Genomic DNA, 24,877 nt, shown 5'->3' on the forward strand with positions numbered 1-24,877 from the left:
AATAACCTCTGTGTTATAAAATATTTATAGCAGTTCTCTTTGTGGTGGTAAAGAACAGGAAACTTAAGTTATGTCCATCAATTGGGGAATGGCTAAAGAAGTTGTGGAGTATAATTGTGATGGAAAACTACTGTGCTGTAAGAAATGACAAGCAGGTTAATTTTGAGAAAATATGGAAAGACATACATGAAATTATAAAAAGTGAAACTAGTAGAACCAAGAGTACATTATATGCAACAACAAAAATAGTTTGAAGAATGATCTGGTCATAGCTACCTCAAGAGTAAGAACCAATAAATAGAAATAAGTAAGATATAGTCTTATATATACACATACATATTTTTTATTAAATTATGCCTTCTCTAATAAAAGAAGAGGAGAATGGGAAAGATTTGATTGGGTATTTTAATGTAATAAACAAGTTAATAAATAATTATTTTTAAAAGGATCTAATTGGGTTGATTTGAACCAGCCAAACGACCCTCTAAAACAGAGGTCCTATCAATGTTTTGTGTCATAGACACCTTTGGCAATCTGGTGAACCATGTGGACTTCCTCTCAGAATAATGTTCATTTCCCTACAGGAAATACCCATTTTCAATGGGCAGCTAGGTAGTACAATGGATAAAGTACCAGGTAGAAAGACAGGAAAACTCATTTCTTGATTTCAAATATAACCTCAGGCATTTACTAGCTATGAGACACTGGGCAAGTCATTTAACCCTGTTTGCCTGTATTGCTCATCTGTAAAATGTCAAATAACTCTAGTATCTTTGCCAAAAAATATCCCAAGTAGGATCACAAAGAGTTGGAAAATTGAAAAAAGAATGAATAATAACAGGATAGCACAGTGTCTGTTATTAGTAGGTGCTTAATAAATGTTTATTGATTGATTGATTTGAGTTAGAAGTTAATGAAAATAAAAATGCATTTTTTTTTCATCCAAGTTTATGGCTGTCCTGAAGTATACTTCATATTAATAACAACTGTGTTAGAACATCTATTTCCCACTCTAGAGCTCTAGAACTTGGTGCTCACTCAGTAAATTAATAAATGGATGAGTGTTTCAAGGTTGGACAAGACCTTATTGCTTTAATGTGAAGCCCATATCCTTTATTCTTCTGCACCATGTAGGTGGTCATTTTTTATACTATAGATATGGAATATGAATCATTCATTAGTTTGGATTCCTTCCCCATTTATAAAATTTCAGTAGATGTGGATTTTTTTGAGCTCTTCCAGAATCTGTGTCCAAACCATATTTTTCTTTTGGACTTTGGTTGTGTTTCCTTTGATTTTGCTGTCCCTTTCTGTGTCTGCATCTTGCTCTTTGGCTCCATAAAAAGTGTTTAGACTTAAGTGTTTTTTTTTTTTAATTGTTTGCTCGTTTTTCCTATCTAATCCTTACTTGATGTTATTTTTGGCTTATTTTCTGGATTATTACTAGTTTACCAGATAGTCTGAGGGCTGAGAGCTCTGAGAGTCTTCTCTCCCTGTTGATTCAATTGACCTTTGAGATGCTGATCATTTAAAGATTTTCCTCAGACTTGAGTGTAAGCTTTTGATCTCAGTCTGAACTTGATTAGGTCAGGTCCTGATTAGATTCTAGTCCCAGGCTTAGGCTTGTGTTTTTTGGTCTCAAGGTGTTCTTGATTCAATCAGGTACACCCTTGATTGCCCTATCCTGGAGCTCCCCCCTTAGTTTTGGACAAAAAGATCCCAGGGAGGCTCCCCCTGAGAAATGTGTCCTTACCCCAAACCGTGGTTTATGTCCTCACCCCAAGGCCAAACTGTGATTCCTGGCTTCCGTCTGGTCCCATGTGGATCAGCCACCTTTGGCCCAGATTACCCTGGGCTGGGACTCCAGACTTCTCCACAGGTTTACAATTTCAAGGGGTGTTATTTGGCTTAGATCAATTTTTGCCTGGCAGGATCTCAGGGTCTGACTTAGCTTAAGCTTAAGTTCAAAAACCCGTGAGAACAGATGTGTGGGGTGGGGTGGGCATGGTTTTGCTCTTGGTTTGCTCTTCACTCCCTGTTATGCCCCCTGCTAGCTCCACTCCCTTCTCACCTCAGTTCCCCAGATGATTGCTGTCTACCTTTTGGGGTTTCTTTTTTTGAAGGTTGTTTCCCTTTGTCTCTGCTGGTTCTTTCATTCCTGTATTTATTTTGTGGTGATATTTTACTCTTGGTTAGAGAGGATTTTCGTGGTGAAACTGCAAGCTGCTGCCCTAGTTACTCCATCTTGGCTCCACTCCCAGAAGTTTCATGATTTCAGTAGATGTAGAAGTAAAAGCCCTTTTTCAGAGTGACCAGAACAATAAATGCAGCATTTTAGACTCTTTTGTACACTTTTAGCAGTGAAACAAAAAGGGAGAAATAGAATATTATCCAAAGGAAGCATAGAGTACCACCACCCTTCTTAACTCAAAATTCAACTAATATTAAAACATTTTCCCCTATGGTTTAAATGAAAAAATGAAAAATAGAGGAATCATTAAAATATTTTAAATAGCATCCATAAAGACGATTTCATAATTAGAAAATAAATTTGCTAGGATTTTACATTCTTCCTTGGTTCTCCTTCTCTTTACCATAATTTGATTAAATTACAAGACAAAGTTTTATTTACTGATTCTCAATTTTCAGAAACAAAATATCTCACAGTTCTCTTATAGGTAGCTTTTGAAAAGAACTGCTAGAAGAAATGTAAAGCTATAGATTTAGAATCAGGGATATCAATTTATAAAAATCATCAACTCAATTACTTTAAAATGGAAAATTACTTCAAGCTAATATTATTAAAATGTTATATTTCTATGGAATTTCTTACTATTTAATATACTTCTTGTCTAATCAAATCAAATATAATCTTTCTCCTTAGGTGAAGTTCTTGAGACTTTGGACAATCAAGGTCTGACCAAAAGTACCCTAGTTTATTTTGCTTCTGATAATGGTGGGTCTTTAGAGTCTCAGATAGGAAATGAACAGCATGGTGGCTGGAATGGAATATACAAAGGTGAGTCTTCTCATATTAACTTATTCTTAGACATTTGTTTCTGTGGGGGAATAATCCCTGTTCAACTCTTCCCATCTCACTCACTCAAATGGAGAAAGAATTTCCTTGGAAAGAATATATAAACTAATCCTAGAAAATCTAATCTGTTTAATTGTTCAAGGGATCCTGATGTGGTACTGTCTGTTTTGTAATTCTAGGTTTAGTCAGAGGGAACAAAGAGGCAACTCTGCATGATTCCTTAGAGTGTCTTATGTACATTGAACTGATGAAGGATTTAAAACATTAAGGAAGTCACAAAAAATTTTAAAAAATGGGAATTGATCTCAAGCTCTAAAAGAACTCAAAAAAAGGAATTTAAAAATCAAAAAAGACGGTTTAAAGAAAAATGGAAAAAAGAAATTAAAGTAATACATAAAGAAAATATCAGCTTAAAAAGTAAAATTAGTCAACTGGGAAAAGAGGCAAAACAATCCAGTGAAGAAAAGTGTCATGAAAAGTAGAATGGACCAAATGGAAAAGGAGGCTCAAAAGATTATGGAAGAAATTCAGGCTTTAAAAATTATAATTAAGGAGGCAGAGCCAAGATGATGGCTTAGTAGCAGGAAAAATTTGGAGTCCCTCAGAAATTTCTTCCAAACCAATCATTACAAAGCATCTCAAAAGTAGAGAGGTCAAAACAGGACAAGTAAAGGATTTCTTCCACTGAATTTAGTGTGAAAGGTAGGCAGTGAGATGGGATTCCCATGCTATAAGGGAAGCCTAAGTCCAAGTCCAAAGCCACCTCCAGGAAGCAATTCACCAGCCAAAGCTCCAAGTCAAAGATTCAAGCTGATGACCCCTTGGACAGGAAGTTCAGAAGTTTTTCTAGTCCTTTTTCCACATCACTTCCTGCCCCTTCCTCCACTTCACAGGGGCCAATCACAGCTTCCAAATTGCCTAGCACTGCCCAAGAAGATAGTGTCTGTGGGATCCACCTCTCATTCTCTGAGGGTATAAACTCTTATCAAAGGATTCACAAGTTTCTGGAGTTGTCACCCATTTTAGTTAAGAGACTTGAGAATTCCCTTACTTAGTGTTAAGTAGAAGTGTTTAAATTTTTGGTTGATTAATTCAAAATAGACAAAGGGAATAAAGAATTCTCTTTCACAATAGTAAAACTATACTAGTGGGAAACCTCAACCTTCTTTTAATAGATCTAGATAAATCAAACCAAATAAGAAATAAGAAGGAAGTAAGAGATGTGAATGAAATCTTAGAAAAATTAGGACATATATGAGGGCATAAAAACATTGCAAACAAATGCAAAAAAGCAGAAATAACAAATGTAATTTTTCAGCTCATAATGCAATAAAAATTATCATTAGTAAGGGTACGTGGAGAGGCAAATTAAAAATTAATTGGAAATTAAATAATTTTATTCTCCAAAACTGGTTGAAGAACAAATCATAGAAACAATTACTGATTTCATTGAAGAGAATGACAATGAGAAAACAACACATCAATATTTATGGGATATAGCAAAAGCAGTACTCAGGGGAAAATATATATCCCTGAGTGCATATATCAACAAATCAGAGAGGGAGGAGGTCAATGAATTGGGCAAGCAACTTAAAAAAACTAGATGGAGAACATATTAAAAATCCTCAGATAAAAACTAAATTGGAAATTCTAAAAATCAAAAGAGGAATTAATAAAAATTGAAAGTAAAAGAACTATTGAAATAATAAATAAGACTAGGAGCTGGTATTTAAAAAAATACATATAAAATAAGGTATTGGTTAATTTAATTAAGAAAAAGATAGAAGAGAACCAAAATAAAAGTATCAAAGATACCTCTAATGAAGAGGAAATTAAGGCAATTATTAAGAGCTATTTTGCTTAAGTATATTACAATAAATCTGGCAATCTAGATAAAATGGAAAAATATTTATGAAAATATAAATTGCCTAGATTAACAGAAGAACAGATAGAATTCTTAGATAATCCCAAATCAGAAAAAGAAATTGAAAAAGCCATCAAGGAACTATGCAAGAAAAAGTCACCAGGGCCAGATGGATTCACAAGTGAATTCTATCTAACATTTAAAAAACATTAACCCCAATACTATACAAACTATTTGACAAAATAGGCAAAGGAGTCTTACCAAATTCTTTTTATAATACAATTATGGTACTGATTTCAAAGTCAGGAAGACCAAAAACAGAGAAGGAAAACTATAGACCAATATCTTTAATGAACACAGATGCAAAAACTTTAAATAAAATACTAGCAAAAAGACTACAGCAAGTTATCACAAGGATTATTCTCTATGATGAGATGGAATTTATACCAGGATTACAAGGATGGTTTAATATTAGGAAAACCATCAGCATAATTGACTATATCAATAATCAAACTAACAGAAATTACATGGTTATATTAGATGCAGAAAAATCCTTTGGCAAAATACAACACCCATTCCTATTAAAAACACTAGAAACCATGGCAATCAAAGGGACTTTCCTCAAAATAATGAGTAGTATTTATTTAAAATTATCAGCCAGTATCATCCACAATGGGGATAAGTTAGGAGCCCTCTCAATAACATCAGGAGTGAAGCAAGGATTGCCATGATCAACAATATTATTTAATATTGTACTAGAATGCTAGTGGTAGCAATTAGAGAAGAAAAGTAATGGAAATAATTAAAGTAGACAAAAAGGAAACTAGACTATCACTCTTTGCAAATGATATGCTGGTGTACTTAGAAGATTATAGAAAATCAACTAGTGTGTAAATAGAATTAGCTCGATCCCATTAATAGTCAAAATTCTACTCAACCCAGGCGTGCTAATGATGTCACTCTCAGCTCCCTTAGTGGGGAAGGGAGACGAGTTACCCACACGTGACAATAAGTAACAAATCAAGAATAAGGGACTGCCCTTTGGGCAGTCCAAATCAATGTAGAAACTGCCATTTGTTCATTAGAATTAGAGGTGGACCACAGGAAGTGATGAAAGACACAATCTCTTTAAGTAAGTGAGTGAACTTCCTGTGGGGGGAGTTGCCCTCTCGAACTGGAAGAAGAAGCATCTCCTGAGACCACAGACAGATTACGCTCTATATTGTCACGTGGGTAAGTTAGGCTGACTTCCTTTGCCTAGCTGGGCCAATTCTAAACTCTGCCTATCTGGCTGTTGGGCCCTGTGGCTTACAGCTTCATTATTAAGCTTTATAACCTTCTTCTCTCTCAGTCCAGACAGGACTAGCCTCTACTTTTCTCTTTATTCCTACTTTTACCTACCAATTGTAAATAAACTCTTCAACCCAATGCTGACTTGGGTCTGATTTAATTACGGAATCAACCTAATTGTTGATTCCTGGCGGCCACATAATTTTAATATATATCTATAATACATAAATTTTATTCCTTACACTAGCTGAAATAATTAATAACTTTAGCAAAGTTGCAGGATAAATATAACAAGTATTATATTTATTAAATATATAAATCATCAAATCATCAGCATTTCTATGTTTCCAACAAAATTCAGCATTAAGAGTTAGAAAGAGAAATTCTATTTAAAATCACTCTAAGTAATATAAAATGTTTGGGAATCTATCTACCAAGACAAACACAGGAATTATATAAACAAAATTACAAAACACTTTTCCCACAAATAAAATTAGATCTAAACAATTGGAAACACATTAATTGCTCATGGGGAGGCCAAGCTAATATAATAAAAATTACAATCCTACCTAAATTAATTACTTATTTAGTACCATACCTATCAAAATACCAAAAAATTTTTTATACAACTAGGAAAAAAATGACAAAATTCATCTGGAAGACCAAAAGATCAAGAATATCAAGGAATCTAATGAAAAAAAAATGTGAAAGATGGCAGCCTACCAATACAAGATCTTGAACTGTAATATAAAAGATCAATCATCAAAACAATCTTGTACTGGCTAAGAAATAGAAGGGTGGATCAATGGGATAGACTATGAGTAATGAATCCAAAGATCCCTGTTTTGGGGATAAGAACTCACTATCTGACAAAAACTGCTGAGAAAATTGAAAAATGTTATGGCAAAAATTGGGTTTAGACCAATATCTCACACCTTCTACCAAGATAAACTCAAAATGGGTATATGATTTAAATATAAAGTAACATTATAAGTAAATTAGGAGATGGGCAGCTGGGTAGCTCAGTGGAGTGAGAGTCAGGCCTAGAGACAGGAGGTCCTAGGTTCAAACCCGGCCTCAGCCACTTCCCAGCTGTGTGACCCTGGGCAAGTCACTTGACCCCCATTGCCTACCCTTACCACTCTTCCACCTATGAGACAATACACCGAAGTACAAGGGTTAAAAAAAAAAAGTAAATTAGGAGAATGCAGTATATTTTACCTATCATATTTATAGAGAAGAGAAGAATTTAAGACCAAACAATAGAGAATATTACAAGATGTAAAATGAATAATTTTCATGATATTAAATTAAAATTTTTTGTAAAATAAAACCAATGCAACCAAGATTAGAAGGAAAACAACAAACTGGGAAATATTTTAAAACAGATTTCTCTGATAAAGGTCTAACTTCTCAAATATATAAAGAACTAAGTCAAATTTATAAAAAACCAAGTCATTCCCCAATTGATAAACAGTCAAAGGATATAGATAGGCAGTTTTCAGATGAAGAAATCAAAGCTGTAAATAATCATATAAAAATGTTCTAAATCCCTCTTGATTAAAGAAATGCAAATTAAAATAACTCTGCCATACCACCTAGCAGATTGGCCAATATAGCAGTAAAGGAAAATAATAAATATTGAAGGATATAAGACAAAATTGGGACGCTGCTGCACTGTTGGTGGAGTTGTGAATTGATTCAATCATTCTGGAAGGTAATTTGGAATTATGCACAAAGGGCTTTAAAAGATCAGATACCTTCTGATCTAGCAATACCCCTACTAGGTCTGTATCCCAAAGAGATTTTTTTAAATGGGAAGGGGCATGCTTGTACAAAAATATTTATAGCTTTGATTTTTGTAGTGGCAAAAAATTGGAAACTAAAGGGATGTCCCTCAGTTGGAGAATGGCTGAACAAATTGTGGTATATGATTATAATGGAATACTATTGTGCTCTAAGGAATGATGAACAGGATGATTTCTGAAAGAACTGGAAAGACCGATGTGAACTGATGCAGAGTAAAATAAGCAGAACAAGGAGAACTTTATACCCAGTAACTGCAATAGTGTGGAATGATAAAATGTAATGATTGCTACTAATAGCAATAGAATGATCCAGAACAATTCTGAGGGACTTATGAAAAAGAATACTATCCACATCTAGAGAAAGAACTGTGGGAGTAGAAATGCCAAAGAAAACATATGATTTATCATTTGTTTATTTGGGTATATGATTTGGAGTTTTGGTTTATAAGATTATTCTCTTACAAAAATAGATAATTGGAAATATGTGGAATTTCTTGTCAGCTCTAGGAGGGGGGAGGGAATAAAGGAGAGACAATATTAATCATGTAACTTTGGAAAACATTTGTAAATTTGTTATTGGAATAAAATAAAGATACATTTTTTAAAGTATATGAATAAAAGGCACACCCCCCAAAAAAAAAGTTGGAATCAGGAAAGATTTTGTGTAGACTTTGTGATTTTAGTTTGGACTTGAAGGAAACTAGTGAAGCCAGGAGGCAGAGAAGAGGAAGAAGAGAATTCCAGGCATTGGAGAAAGTAGATTTAAATTCACAAAGTAGGAAGATGAAGTATCTGGTTCTAGGAGTAACATGGAGGCCAGAAACACTGGATCACAGACTACTTGAAAGAAAATATGGTGTTGGAAGTCTGGAAAGGTAGGAGTGGGTCAGATTACATAGGTCTTCAAAAACCAAACAAAAGATTCATGTTTGATACTGAAGGCAATGTGTCAGAGCCAAAGGCAATGTATCAGAGCCACATCTTCACAAACATGTATCCATGATTTAACTGAGTTTATATTCATCTCAAATACAAGCACAAGCTTGTTAAATATAATCCTGAGAAATATACCAACAAGCTAAAGAATAATATACAATTAATAATGAATCATTCTTGTTATTTAAAAATGCATTTTAAGTCTTTTTTTTAACCCTTACCTTCCTTTTTGGAGTCAATACTTTGTATTGGCTCCAAGGCAGGAGAGTGGTAAGGGCTAGGCAATGGGGGGCAAGTGACTTGTCCCCATTGCACAGATAAGAAGTGTCTGAGGCTAGATTTGAACCTACGACCTCCCATTTCTAGGCCTGGCTCTCAATCCACTGAGTCACCCAGCTGCCCCGCATTTTAAGTCTTTAAAGGTATTAGAAACAATAATGGATACAGAAATTCCCATGTGACACAAAATTGATGGTTGAATGAGTTCTCCCCACAAAATACATTTTAATACCTTCTCCCCAAGAAGAAATGAAATATTGTGGTAAAGGTTCTCTTAAAACAAAGAAGAAAGATAACTTACTTGTGAACATATTTCCTTTTATATTTTGTTGATTATGAATTTTGTTTCATTAAATCAAATTAAGGAGGCAAAGGCATGGGAGCCTGGGATGGTGGAATCAGGGTACCAGGGATATTGCGGTGGCCTGGAGTCTTACCAGCAGGTCATGTGATTGATGACCCTACAAGCATGATGGATATCTATCCAACAGTGGCTCGTTTAGGAGGAGGAGAAGTGCCAAAAGACAGGTAAAGACACCCTTATATATAATCACTCCATATCATTTGCAAAAGAACTATGAATTTTTTCCAAATTTTAACATGTGAAAAGTGTTTATGTAATTTACTATCAACATTTAAAGGTATAAGATATAGTACTCACTATATTAGTGTTTGGGAGGAAGACCAAAGAACTAAGATTATATAATTTGTATATTTGTTTTATTTTTATATATGCATCTCTAATTCTCTTGTTTTAACTTTTAAAGGAAGCCTGAACTTATGAAAGGTTTCTAGAGTTGAATGAGTCTGATTAAAAAACAAGCATATATAAAATTTAAGTCTAGAAATTTTATTTTAGGCAGCCAGATGGAACAATGGATAGAACACTGAACTTGGAATCAGGAAAACTCATCTTCATAAGGTCAAATCTATCCTCAGACACTTACTAGCTGTGTGAACCTGGGCAAGTCACTTCACCCTGTTTACCAGTGGTTCCTCATCTATAAAAATGAGCTGGAGAAGAAGCTGACAAACCATTCTAGTATCTGCCAAGGGAACCCCGAATGGGGTCACAAAGATTCTAACACAACTTAAATAAGTAAACAACAAAAAATGGACAATAATAGCACCTAACTCCCAGAGATATATTAAACCATATTTGTAAGGTGATTCATAAACTTTAAAGTACTACATAAATTCTCTCCATTATTGTTGCTATTATTTTAAGAATAAGAGGAGTCTTTAGCAGTCAACAATTTCCACATACAGATTAGGAAACTACAGCATAGACAAGTACTTTTACTAAAGCAATTCTATTCAACAAATACCATGCTAGTTTCTGGGAATACAAAAAATAGATAAACACCCAGCACTAAAGGAGCAAACATTCATGTGCAAACCCATGCATATACATACATACACTTAATATGGGAGAAAATATCTTATCCAATGATTTTCAGTCAAGTGGAAAGAAAGAACAATATTTGGAAAGATATTGAAAATAAAATCATTTAGGCCATTTGTTTTGGGATTGTTTTTGTTTCCCATTACTTCTGTATAAGATTTCAACCAAAAGTGATGCTAGAGCTAAATTATGTGAAATATTTCTTAAATATTTATATCATCTTGCTTTAGTAACTAAATAAATACAAATGACTATTAATATTCACTTGATCTTTTCCTAATGAGTAGAGACTAGGCATTTTTGCTATGGAGGTCATATAATAATAATTCTAGAACTGGAAAGAGTATAAGATGTCATCAAATCCAATCCCCTCATTTTACAGAGGAGACAGAAAAAAAGAGAGGCTAAATAACTTGACCAGGGTCATATAGCTATTAAATGACCGAAGTGAGATTTTAACTCAAGTCCTCCTAAATAAAAGGACTCTGTGGGGCAACTGGGTGGCTCAGTGGATTGAGAGCCAGGCCCAGAGACAGGAGGTCCTGGGTTCAAATCCGACCTCAGACATTTCCTATCTGTTGTAATGCAGGGTTGCTAGCAGAATCCTTTGGCTCTTACAAATTCAACTGTAAGCATCCCTGGCAGTTAAGTTTTAGAATTTTCAGAAAGTCAGTTGGAGCCTGAGGCTATAAATAGTGCTGAAGTTCCAACTGAGGGGCTTTTGCCTTCTGGCTTTGGCTTTTCCTGTTGGTTTTGCTTCCTGGCTTTGCCTTGGCCTGTGCTCTGGTCTTTGGGCAATTTGAACCTAGCTGATTTCTCTGGACCTCTCCCTGACATCTCCATATTACATCCCTGCTATTTTCCCTGAATTTCCCTTTGGGACCCTGGGAGGAAGGGTGGGGTTGGGGTGATTAGACATTTGTGGGTTTAGTTTTCTATAGGCAAGTAGGACATCCTTAAATCAAGCTATCCTTTATTTTATTGATCTAGTAAATACTTTACTTTAAGGCAGTCAAATTTTCGTGACTGGGAAAGCAGACTCTCAGTCTAACCCTCTCCTGTGACCCTTCCCCCACCTTCAGCTTTCTCCCTAGGAGCTGTTACAAACCCTAACCCCTCTCTCCCTCTGATTATCCCTGATATTAATAAATCCCCTTTGTTACCTACTCAAAGCCTCTGGTGAATCATTGTATCAAAGATTAAGGCAAGGGCTGGAGAGGGAAGGAATTATTTTCTTTTTATTTCTTGAGGAAACCCTAGACATCCATCTTGGCAAGAAGTACCCAGTCAATACTTCCTCCTCAGGCATCAGTTTCACTGGCAGGGAGGGGCCCTTTTGTCTCCTCCCTCAAGGGACTTTAGAAATTAACAAGAGAAACTTCAGCCAGACCTAAAACATTTCTGACAGGCCAAATTCCTCTTGTACCTTAGAGATACCTTCCCTGCCTGAAGAACCCAGCCTATTTCCTCCCAGTACCCTCTGTCTCTAGCCTCAGTGAATAAGCCTGTTTGAGCTACCATCCTGTATACTCCCATTTGTTCCCTTACCTTCTTATGTACTACCTACCCATTCATCCCTTCCATACACTCAGTTATTCCCTTCATTCCTCATTTATCACTCTATCTCCTTTTATCTCTCCTTTAACCAAGATTGCCTCACTTCTTTATAACACTGTGTGACCCTGGGCAAGTCACTTGAACCCCATTGCCTACCCCTTACCACTCTTTCGCCTTAGAACCAATACACAGTTTTGGTTCTAAGATGAAAGATAAGGGTTTAAAAAATAAAATAAAATAAAAATGGGGGGGGCAGCTGGGTAGCTCAGTGGAGTGAGAGTCAGGCCTAGAGACAGGAGGTCCTAGGTTCAAACCCGGCCTCAGCCACTTCCCAGCTGTGTGACCCTGGGCAAGTCACTTGACCCCCATTGCCCACCCTTACCAATCTTCCACCTATGAGACAATACACCGAAGTACAAGGGTTTAAAAAAAATAATAATAAAAATAATAAAAGCACTCTGTGTATTATATTATGCTGCTGCCTTGTATAAAAATTAGTTTATATTGTGCAACTCACTCCTTCCATTGTCTTTTCTGTTTCCTCAGAATGATTGATGGTCAAGACCTGATGCCTCTGCTTTGGGGAGAAATTCATCAATCACATCATGAGTTTTTGTTTCATTATTGTGAATCATATCTGCATGCAGTCCGATGGCATCAAAAGGACAGTAAGTAGAACATCCTCTGCTCAAAGCTCTAAAATTCAATGGAAGTAGCATTAATTTTAGAAAATATCCTATGGTGGCTAGGTGGTTCAATGGGTAGGGTGCAAGACCTGGAGTGTGGGGGGGACTTGAGTTCAAATCTAGCCTTGGACAATTCTTTGCTGTATGACCATGAGCAAGTTACTTAATCCTGTTTGCCTCAGATTCCTCATCTGTAAAATGTGCTGAAGAAGAACATGACAATTTACTCTATTTTCTCCATCAAAACTCCAAAAAGAATCACAAAGAGTCAGACATACCTGAAACAAAAGAACAATAACAATGAATTTCCTTGATTAATAAATAGTTCTTCCTCAATTCCACTGTGTTTCCCTTCTTAAATATTGAAATTTGGGTAAAATTCTTTATGTGTCTTAAATAATGTTAGCAGTCAGACCAGAATAAAGTGTAACATCAGTAATGCTCTCTGAATTGCACCTTTCAAATTGTATATTCTTCTTCTTCTTTCAGGTGGCACAGTGTGGAAAGTACATTATGTGACCCCAATATTCCACCCAGAGGGTTCTGGTGCCTGCTATGGGAGAGCAGTTTGCCCATGTTTTGGGGATGGTGTAATTCACCATGACTCACCTTTGCTATTTGATCTCTCAAAGGATCCTTCGGAGACTAACCCCCTTTCAGCTGACACCGAGCCCCTATTCAGTTTAGTAATTGCAAGAGTAGAACATGCTGTACAAGATCATCAAAGTACACTAACACCAGTTCCACAGCAGCTTAATACTTTTAATAACATTTGGAAACCATGGCTTCAGCCATGTTGTGGTACATTCCCATTGTGTTGGTGTGATTAGGAAGATGGCCACAAATAAGAGAATTTTAGCATTCTATAGGTGACAGAAGTCACTTCATATCTTCAATTAAAGTACATATGGAAAGCCACTGTGAAATCACCAACAATAAAATAGAATTTTTCGTGCAAAATAAAGTGTAGTATGTTAAAATATTTACTAAGTTATTTGTACTATAAAACTTGTAAAATTGCAAAGTACCAAATCTCATGGGATAAATAACCTGTAAAGAAACAAACATGAAACAACTTATCCTTACACCCAACCAGTACTAATGTAGTCTTTAGGATAGAGTTCAAGATATGTGACTTTTAGAATCTAGCTGGGCCTTTAAGAGATAATTGAATTGGGGGTAGCTAGGTAACATAGAGGATAAAGCACTAGACCTGGAGTTGGAAGGACCAGGGTTCAAATTTGACCTCAGATACTTTCTAATTGTGTAACCTTGAACCAGGGTTCAAATTTGACCTCAGATACTTTCTAGTTGTGTAACCTTGGACGAGTCACTTAACCCCAGTTGTCTAGCCGTTAGTGCTCCTCTGACTTAGAATCTATACAAGATTGTAAGGGTTTAAGAAAAAAAAAGAAGAAATAATTGAGTTTCTCTATCTGTTGCTCAGTGTTTATAGTAGTCCACACACTCTAGTAATTATCTCCTATTTATCCTTTTTTTATCTTCTTTGTACATAAGTGTAATAAATTACATGGCATTTATGTCTTGCTAGTACTTCTCTGTAACCACCTTCAGGTTAGATATAATCTGGGGTTTTCAAGGGTTATGCTAAAGATATAAAACCCAAGAGGTCATATGTACCTGGAAAGACTTTACATATGGGTCCCGATAAGTGTGTGTAGGTTTGAGTAAGAAATGAGTACAAGTTTGAATATGTAGAGTTCAAGGTGCCAGTGAGGTACCCCTATAGAGATATTTGGAAGGCAGTAGAAAATTCAGGTCTAAACTCTGAATAAAAAAGGGGGATAAAATATACTTAGGAGAAATCTGAACAGAAGTAGAAATCAGCTGGATGAAGAGGGCATAGAAGGAAATTCATGAGAACAGAGAAACTAAAGGGACAGGGATGCTGTTGAAGGCTTAAGGCATAATTTTAGTGAGGGAGGAAGTAGTAGGCTCAGTTTAGACAACTCTTATTTAAACCCCATTTTTGTTACTTCATATATTATCTTAGGAAACTGAGAAAGTTTATTTCAAATCTTGTATAATTTCTAAGTTTTAAATTAAAGTTCAAATTTTTTTTCAAGCCTCTTTCCTAATTCCTTTGTTCCTAACAAATCCAAGAAATGCTGTTGATATTGCCTACCCAAAGCATCTTCTAAATTGAAGTAAATGAAAAGTGAGATTGTAAATTCTATCATGCCCAATAAACAAGAATTGGCTCAAGCCAAATATGTCTTCAAACAATGTGGAAGTGTCCTTGGGTTCCCCACTGAAATGAGCTATGGAGGTAAAAACTTAATCAGCTTGGGTAACTATTTGGTTCAGTGGATAAAGAGCTAGACCTGGAGATGGGAGGTCCTGAATTCAAATCTGACCTCAGACAATTCCTAGCTATACGATCCTGGGCAAATCATTTAATCCTAATTGCCTAAGCTTTACTGATCTTCTATCTTGAAACCAATATTTAGCATTGTTTCTAAAGTAGGAGGTAAAGATTTAAAAATAATAATAAAAACTTAACCAGACCCAACTCAATCTTCTCATCTATATCACCAAAAGCTAGTATAATCTTATGACCAGGCATGACTCCTTCACTATTATAAAGAAATAGGGAAAGGATTGAGAGAAAATTATTCTTCCTCCTCCTTAGTTATTCACCAGTTAGAGATGCTTTGGGCTCTCTAGGGAGAGGGCTTAAAAATGAGTTCCCAAACTTGTATTCAATGACTGTAGAGGGTAGATTTCTTTCACTTTGACCACTGATCAATTAATCTGTTGGTTATTGCTAGTGTAGTATAGAGAAGGGGTCATACAGTTTTTTCAAGCTTTAGCTGAGTTCCAAAAAGCAGTTAGGGTTTGGAATCTTGAGGAAAAGACAGTTGATTAGGGTCTCCCGTGGAGGGAGGTTGTCTGATCAGCCAAGCTGCCTCCTTACCTAGCTGTAGTATTGAAATTTAGCCTAGCTTTGATATATTTACTTAAGAAATTATTATTTTGGATAAACCCTTTATATCTTCCTTCCCTAATATTATTTCCTACCTTCCCTCCCTTACCTTATGTGTCTGTGGAGTTAATAAGAAGAGTAATTAGAGAGGAGTTCAAAATCTGTGAAGGGTTAATTGTTATTTGACAATATTAGATATAGAGAAACTAGTCAATCATCATTTATTCCCTTTAGATAGCAATAGCATGTAAGCTGAGTAAAAGGCTGGTCCTTACTCAGACTTCATCTTTGCCTCCCTTCCCCCACCTGAGGTTCCTGAGACAACTGTTAGGGCTTTCCTTTGAACCACTTTCCTGACACATCAACCTTTAAAGATAATAAACCCTTTTGTTGTTTCAACAGACCTATTAGTATAATTGGTCAGTTAGTTATTTAAGAGAGGGAAGAAGAGGGAAAGAACTAACATACTCTGGGCTTGAAGGGAAGCCGAGGCATCCATCTTGGAGGAAGGTGTAACTTCAAAACAAGTCCCTTCCTGTGAAATTAACTAAGCCTGTTGTTAATTTCAGTTTAGTCTATTTCCCTCAGCCTGGGTTTGAGTCTAAGTCCCAGTCTGTAAAGCCTGCTGTTTGTCTGTTTAGTTTAATTTCTCCTCTCCCTGAAGATTTCTGTTTCCCTAGATCTTGATGGACTAATGGCCATGATTCTAAATTGGGGTTCGTCCTAGTTTCATTCAGGAATTTTTCCTTTTCTGAGGGAGTGTAAAATTCCCCCAAAAGAAATTCAACATCGTCAAAACTAGGGTTAAAAAGTGTGAACACCCGCTTTAATTCTTTTAGACTTTTGTAAGGCTTTTCGTAGAATCTGGGAAAATGGCGTTTTAAAACCTCCAAATCACTAGGAGTGAATGCCTTGTATGTTTTGACATGCACCACCCCCTCTCCAGGTTGTACAATAGTCCTGTCTACTATTGGTAGTACAGAGACCACTGTATTCTGAATTGGTTGTTCTTTCTCTGGTTCCTTTTGCCCCCAAAATTTTGATTCTACAATTTCAAGTTGCCAGATGGTATGCTTATCAAGTTCCTTCCCTTCACGTAATTGCCTCAACACTTGGAACAGTAGTTTGATGTTCTCTACTAGTTCCTTGCTATCATTATCTTGTTTTGGATGAGATGCCTTATAATAATTAAACAGATGAGTCAGGACCGCTTTTGAAATTGCCAAAAAATGCCATAGAGACAGAACAATTGCCACTGATGTTGGTATGAAGCATATGAATTCAGCTAAAGTGAATGCAAACCATTTGTAATAGTCATAGATTTCAATTAATTGTTGTATCAAGTTTGGTACTTTTATCAGCCAAAACGTATAAAGTCCCTGCATAAAAGACCAAATAAGCAGTGACAGACTGCTTAATACAAAGATTATTCTTGTGAAATTCATTTTCTTTTTCTTCAGAAGATAGTAGGTTTCATATGACTTGGCTCGCCAGACCGTTTCATATTTTTTAATCATCACAGAAGACAATTAACTTTCTTCATCCAGAGTTTCCTCACCTTTAAAATGTGGTGGTTAGAAAAAGAGCATCTGAGGACACTTCCAGTTCTAAATCTTCGAGGCCAGGGAGAAGGAAGAGAAGATGAGCCAAGAAATGAGGCTGATGAAAGAACAAGTGAACTATTAGCTTTCTCCTAGTTGGACTATACCAACTAATTGGGCCTGAGGCCCAAGATCACAAACTAGTCAGTAGCTGGGTCAGATCTAGAACTGATGGTTATAACTCTTTGAATCCTACTTTGCTAGCAGCTAAATGGCTCAATGGATAGAGTGCTGAGCCTAGAGTCAAGAAGACCTGAATTCAAATTCATCCTCAGATATTTATTTGTTATCTATGTGTCCCCAGTTAAGTCACTTAAACTCTGTATGTCACAATTTCCTGAACTGTAAAATGAAGATAATAATAATATCTCCTTACCTTCCAGGGTTAGTATATGGAAAAAAATTGAGATATTTGTAAAGAACTTAACACAGGACCTAGCACATAGTATATGCTTAATAAATATTTTTTTTATTTATTAATATTGTTTTCTTCCTTTCTATTGCTCTTCTACTCTAAAACATGGATTACCTGCTTTCTTCAAAGCTAAAACAAATAATCTTATCTACACAGAAAAAATAATGCACTTATTTAACTTATTTGGTCATACAGAAAACTAACCTATGGTTTGAGAGGTCAATAAAACATTTCCCTCTAGTAATAATAGCTAGTCTCTATATTGACTTTTTTTTAAACCCTTACCTTCTGTCTTGGAATCAGTACTGTATATTGGTTCCAAAGCAGAAGAGTGATAAGTGCTAGGAATGGGAGTCAAATGAGTTGTCCAGGGTCACACAGCTAAGAAGTATCTAAGGCCAGATTTGAATCCAGGGTCTCCTGTCTCAGCCTTGCTCTCAAACCACTGAGTCACCCAGCTGCCCCCTCTATATAGAATTTTAAGGATTGCAAAGCATTTTACAAATTTTGGGAGGATGTATGCATATGTGTTTTGTATTTACCTTATTTTTTATGTGTGTCCACATGAGTCTGTCCAGATGTACCTTTTAAGGAGGCAGGCATGAATAGATATATCTCTAGAGTCTCATCTGCCCACAATTCTCCAAAAGTATCTTTGACTCTCACCAGGAAAGTAGCAAGAGATTGGCACTAGAATCTAGGCTGTTTTTTTTCTTCTCAGAGAATGGGTACTAGGGTGGAATTATATCTACCCCCATTAAAAAAATAGGGGAAATATTTTCTAGACTCAAGTTGAGATCTTGATTGCTATCCCTTAGCAAGAAAAGAGTGCCTCAAGCTCTATATCCAGGTTTGACTCTCCACCAAATGCCAGTTCCAGAAATACCACACATAGCTGATAACAAACACATTTATTCAAGCCAATAGAAAGCAGAAATCGGGGGTTGGGGGGGGTGAAATGCAGATGAGAATATGCTAGACAATGGGTAGTGTGAATGGGCTCTTCCACTGGGAGATGTGTGCAGGTGAATATTTGTATATTTGAGAGAGACAGACAGAGACAGAAAGACAGAGAGAAATAGAGAGACAGTAACAGAGAAAAAGACAGAGACACACTGACAGACAGAGAACAAGATCTTGCCCCAAGGGGAAATTCCCCCAAGTCTTTGGTATAGTAAGCGGGTGGAACATGATCAAAGTGCTGACTCTTTTACATAGCTTTTTCTCAGTCTTTTATTTCTCTCTTTAGGGATCTCTCTTGAAAAGAATGTGAAACACAGTATATTCTTCTTTGAAGCTAGAAGCCAGATGATCAAGATATTTACTCTCTAGGGCTCTTTTGCCAAATTAACCTTCATACATGTATGCAGAAATCAGTCTCCATCAGTAAGGCAAGTGTTATGCTGATAGGCTTTGAGACACAAATTTCACAAATAGTATCTATTTTATCTTTATAACAACTCTGGGAAGGAAGTGCTATTACTCTTTTCATCTTACGTTTGTGGAAACAGGTTACGAGACTTTTTTTTTTTTTTCAGGGCCACACAGCTACTAAATATCTGAGGATTTGAAAACAGTTCTTGACTCTAGGTCCAATACTCTTATCTACTACACCACCTAGTTTCCTATACATACAAATAGGGTCCCTTTCTCCATAGTTTCAGTTATCTGGGTAAATTAAAAAGCATTGCAAGTCCCCTTCTGGAACAGTTGTTTCTGCTTTCATTTTCACTTCCTTGCACTTTTATTATCACTTTTTTTTCCTCTTTGTGTGTATGTGTGTGTGTGTGTGTGTGTGTGTGTGTGTGAGAGAGAGAGAGAGAGAGAGAGAGAGAGAGAGAGAGAGAGAGAGAGAGAGAGTTGTGTCTTTGTTTTTCATGATGGGGTAGAAGGCTGCAGAATGCCTAGTTATGCTTCAGGAGTGGGAAGAGAGAATGTGTGTGTGTGTGTGTGTGTGTGTGTGTGTGTATTCAGCAGGACTTCATTTATACTTAGGGTTTTAGCCATCTGTAACAGATCTTGGAATATATCCCCTTTAGATATGGGAGCCCTACTACAGTAGTTTATTCTTTATTTTTCTAATAATTGTCTTCAAATCCCTATTTTAGTTTATCTGTATAACAGTATTACATCATCCTTTCATAAAGTGGTTTATATATTTTAACTCATTTGATCCTTACAAAAACCCTATAAAGTTTGTACTTTAGAAATAATCTTCATTTTACAAATGAGAAAACTCAGGCTTAGAAATATGTAAATTGTGTAGAAAAGCCCAGCTAATAAATTTCAGAGAGAGAATTCAAATACAAGCTCTCCTCTGTCTAGGAAATGAAGTACTGTTTTCACTACCTATATTGTCTCAATGTAAAAATAAATAAATAAACAAACAAATGAATAAATGAATGAATGAATGAAACAAAAAACCCAGATGACTTCTATTTCCATAGTTTCTCAAAAGAACATTTTGTCTTTTTTTTTTTCCAAATGACATTTTTAAATCCTTTGAGGGGAAAATAAAAATCCATCAATTTCTAAAAGATGAGAAGTGATAAGCTGATATAGGGAGGACTAAAGGCACAAATTGCCATTTGATGATTAGTCATTAAAAGGCTTTTCCTCGTTGAGAATTTCTGAGTTCAGAAAGTGGAATACATTCTGGGCTTTTCACCATTAATGGAAGCTGATTTAAATGTAGAAGAGGAGTCAAAGACTAATTGGCAAGGTTATTAGTAGTCGGATTTTGTTGCCCTCTTTCTGCAGAAACATGCTGTTAATTTGAGGGTTATTGACCCAAATCTCTACTGTATTAAGAAAAAAATTTAATTAGGTTCATTTTACAGATGAGAAGACACAATATGCTAAAGCAATTTTGAAAAAGTCACACATAAAAAAGCAGCATCTCTCAGTTCTGACTTTACACTTGTTACATATATATATGTAAAAAATACATATGGATGTTACCTTTGGGATATATACAGCCAGCTAGCCACTGATTATCCATATGTATTTTTTGCTGTTCTTCAGTTAATTTCAGTTGGATACAACTCTTTGTGACTCCATTTGGGGTTTTCTTGCCAAAGATACTAGAGTAGTTTGTCATTTTCTACTTCAGCTCATTTTTATAGATGAGGAAACAGACAAACAGGGTTAAATGACTTATCTGGGGTCCCACAGCTAGTGTCTGAGGCTAGATTTGAACTCAGCAAGATGGATCTTCCTGACACTAGGCCCAACACTCTATCCACTATACCACTTAGCTGCCCCTATCTACATGTATATGGTTCTTATTATGTTTTTTAAAAATCCATATGTATTTCATTTTTAAAAATACTATATTAATTTCATTCCTCTGTGCCAGCTCCCTTTTTTGTCTAAGAACCTTTTGTCCCTCTTTGTCCTAAGAAAATTTTGTTTATTCTAGGTCTCAGACAAAGTGTAATTAGAAAGATACATTTATGATGATGGGAACGAAAGGTCTATCAGGATATGCAAAAAGCTGCCCTCTCCGGATTCTGGTCAATCAAATGTGTTAGATCAGCTGCTGGGCATTTCAGGAATTAGGGCATCCTGTCTCCTTCTTTCCAAATGCTATTTTTCATTTGTTGGGCTTTTGCTTTTCAAAAAAGTAATTCCTTCACTAACCATTAAACATGAATAGTCAGTGACTCAGTAAACCTTTCCAAATGGACATGATCCAGCTTTGATGTGATCTTTTGAGCCCAAGAAGTACTAGAGTTATCAGGTAGAGTTGCCTGTGGGCAGGGAACATCTCTGTATTAGAGATATGTACTAGCAGGGGGAGCCCAAGCAGTAGCCTGGCTACAGATTAGATATGGATTCTGAGGGGACAATGCAGAGTGGAGGTAACATGTAACAATGGTCCTTCAGCAGTCCTGTAAACTATTTTGTTTTCTTTCTTTTTTTTTTTAAACCCTTACCTTCTGTCTTGGAGCCAATACATATTGGCTCCAAAGCAGAAGAGTGGTAAGGGTAGGCAATGAGGGTTAAGTGACTTGCCCAGGGTCACACAGTTGGGAAGTGTCTGAGGTCAGATTTGAACCTAGGACCTCCCATCTCTAGGCCTGGCTCTCAATCTCCTGAGCTACCCAGCTGCCCTCCTATTTTATTTTCTTAAACCTCCTGGCCATGTACAAGAGTAGTTTGTACTATTGCTTGTTAATTTAAATCTTTCTGACAATGTGTGTTTGTAAGTCTTTTGTGTTAGCATTTTTTCCATGTTAAGAAAATAAATATAGCTATCTCATATTGTATTTATATTTATGCATTGAATTTACATTCAATATTATATATAAAGTACCTTTCTGCTGTCATAAACCTTAAACAAAAATTTTATAAATTGTATGAGTGATATAAGAAATCAAAGAGTTTCAAAAAGAGGTATCTCAATTTTATTAATTAGAAACCAGGCTCCCTTAAGTGTGTACCCAGCCTGGTCCATCTCTTTGGTTGTAGTTGAGCCTCTTAAGAGAAAAAGTAAATTCAGTGTCCTAATGCCTTGGCTCAACAGCAGTTTTAGTTGTTATACTATAATAACATCAATCTCAAATATCCATTTCAATTGGTTGTTGTAGTCCAAGAATGGCATTTCTTTAAGAGAGGAAGTGCTGGGGATTGGAATACAATTAAACATTGAGAAGGAAGATTGGGGTTAAACTGGAATACATATTCAGTGAGGATATAGTGCTGAATCAGATAGACTCAGCAACACATCTCCATATGGAAAAGATCCTGATCAAACATGTATGTTGATTCACTTACCTACTGTAATTAGAGAGACAAGCATAAGATGCAAATTCAAGCTCTGCCACTATCTATGTGATATGAGAAAAGTCATTTAATCTGTATTAACCTCAGCAACCTCATCTGCAAAATGACCTGGAGAAGGAAAGGGAAAATCATTCCAATATCTTTGCCCAAAAACTTCCCCCCCGAAATGGGGTCATGAATTATTGGACTCAACTGAAAGGACTCAGCAACAAGCCAACTGAATTATCTGGACTCTTGAGTCCTTTTCTACTTCTAAAGCTATGATCCCATGTTTTAATAACTTGGCATATGGTTTTTCAAAGTTGTTGTGGCAAAATTTTAATAATAATAATCTATGACTAACCTGGTGATGAGCTTCTAACTAGAAACTAGTCCATTAGTGAAATTATATGTTGTAAAATTAAGTGGAAAACATTTTAGTGTCCCCAATCACTGTCCTTCCAATTCCCACTGATAAAAGACTATAAGATCTTTCTGTGCCTGTTATTAGTTGATGTTTAAAAATATTTTATTGATGTCTTTTGTTTTATATTACCTATTCATCCCACCCAGAAGGCCATTGTTTGTAATATTTTTTTAAGGAAGTGAAAAAAATTTCATCAAACCCAATTGACACATTGAAAAGTACTGATGCAAAATTCTATACTCATGGGTCTCAACCACTACAAAGAAGTTGGGGAAGATGTCTTCTCATATCTCTTTTTTGGGACTAAACATTTTCTTTTGAAGGGTTTGTGTTTGTTGTTCTTTATACTTTGCTTTAGGTCTTTCTGTATTGTTTTTCTGGCTCTACTTAGTTTTACTTTCCATAACTTTGGAAACAAACATCTTTCCATGATGTCCTACATTCATCATATTCACTAAGGGGACATAATGAAAAGTGTTGGGCCTGGAATGAGGATGACCTGAACTCAAATCTCGCCTCAGATACTTCCTAGCTGTGTAATTCTGGGCAAGACATTTAACCTCATTTTCCCTCAGTTTCCTCAACTATAGAATGGAGATATGCATGTATGTATATATATATATATGTGTGTGTGTGTGTATGATTTTTTCTTTCTCTCTCTGAGTCTATAGACAGGCATAGAAACTCATGTATATGTACACATACTTTTATTTATATATATATATATATACCTGTCTGACTCTTCATTAGCCCATTTGGGTAGGTCAAACACTAGGTTACTCCCATCATCCTCCATCTCTGCATCATCCTGCTCTTGCAGAATGCTACTGGAGAAAGTTATATAACATTGTGAATGAGTTTCTTCAAGTTTATTTTATCTAATCTCAACTGAGCTCTTATATTATTAGTTCTTTTGTTCTTCTCTTATCGATTCTTTATTATTTCCCCATAGCAGGTGTTCCAAATCTTCCCTTCTCAACTAACTACAGTATCCTTCTGTAACATTTTCTCAATGGAAGACAAAAGTTAGTATGCTGGGGATGATGCAGTGGATACCTTCATGTCCTCTAAGGCTCCACAGTGCTTGCTTTAGCAATCTTCTTGGATATTGGAACAAATTGTTCTCATCTGCTTATTCTACCAGGGGAAATCTACACCACTTGAAATATACATTCAACAGACTTGAGGCAGGTCAGTCATCCTCACTGTGGTTTTAGCCCATATGTAGCTATGGCTTTATCAAGGTGTGGCTACTATGCATGCAATAGCTTCTTAGAGCCACAGGTGAGAGTTGTAGTATACAGAATTGGGGTGATATAGTTTTTTCTAGCTTTGGCTGAGTTCCAAAAGCTGTTAGAGGTTTGGAATCTGGAGGAAAAGGCAGTTGGCTGGATCTTCCGTGGAGGGAGGTTGTCAATGAGCCGAGCTGTTTGATTACCTAGCTTTAATATTGAAATTTAGCCTAGCTTTGATATATTTACTTAAGAAATTATTATTTTAGATAAACCCTTTATATCTTCCTTTCCTAATACCATCCCTGCCTTCCCTCCCTTACCTTAGTGTCTGTGGAGTTAATAAGGAGAGTAATTATAGAGGAGTTAAATCTGTGAAGGGTTACCTAATTGACAGCATTAGTTATAGTTAGTCAGCCATCATTTATTCCCTTTAGATAGCAATAGTACTGTGTAAAGCTGAGTTTATAGGCAGGCCCTTACTCAGACTCCATCTTTACTTCCCTTCCCCCACCTGAGGTTCCTGAGACAACTGATAGGGCTTTCCTTTGATCCACCTTCCTAACAAACATCTTTTCAAAGAAAATAAACCCTTTTGTTTCAACAGCCCTATTAGTGTAATTCGT

At 36.0% G+C, this 24,877-nt stretch overlaps 1 protein-coding gene across 1 annotated transcript in view; it reads left to right on the top strand.

Moving 5' to 3' along the window:
* Positions 1-13,785, top strand: part of ARSL (arylsulfatase L) — a 33,992-nt gene extending 20,207 nt beyond the window's left edge. The window contains exons 7-10 of the mRNA XM_044666987.1: positions 2,885-3,019; positions 9,580-9,742; positions 12,723-12,844; positions 13,352-13,785. Coding sequence (XP_044522922.1) covers positions 2,885-3,019; positions 9,580-9,742; positions 12,723-12,844; positions 13,352-13,692 — 761 coding nt within the window. The 3' untranslated portion in view covers positions 13,693-13,785. The remainder of the gene's footprint in view (positions 1-2,884; positions 3,020-9,579; positions 9,743-12,722; positions 12,845-13,351) is intronic.
* Positions 13,786-24,877: the final 11,092 nt, after the last annotated feature.

This window comes from Gracilinanus agilis, chromosome 3 (genome assembly GCF_016433145.1).
Source record: "Gracilinanus agilis isolate LMUSP501 chromosome 3, AgileGrace, whole genome shotgun sequence".
Lineage (NCBI taxonomy): Eukaryota > Metazoa > Chordata > Mammalia > Didelphimorphia > Didelphidae > Gracilinanus > Gracilinanus agilis.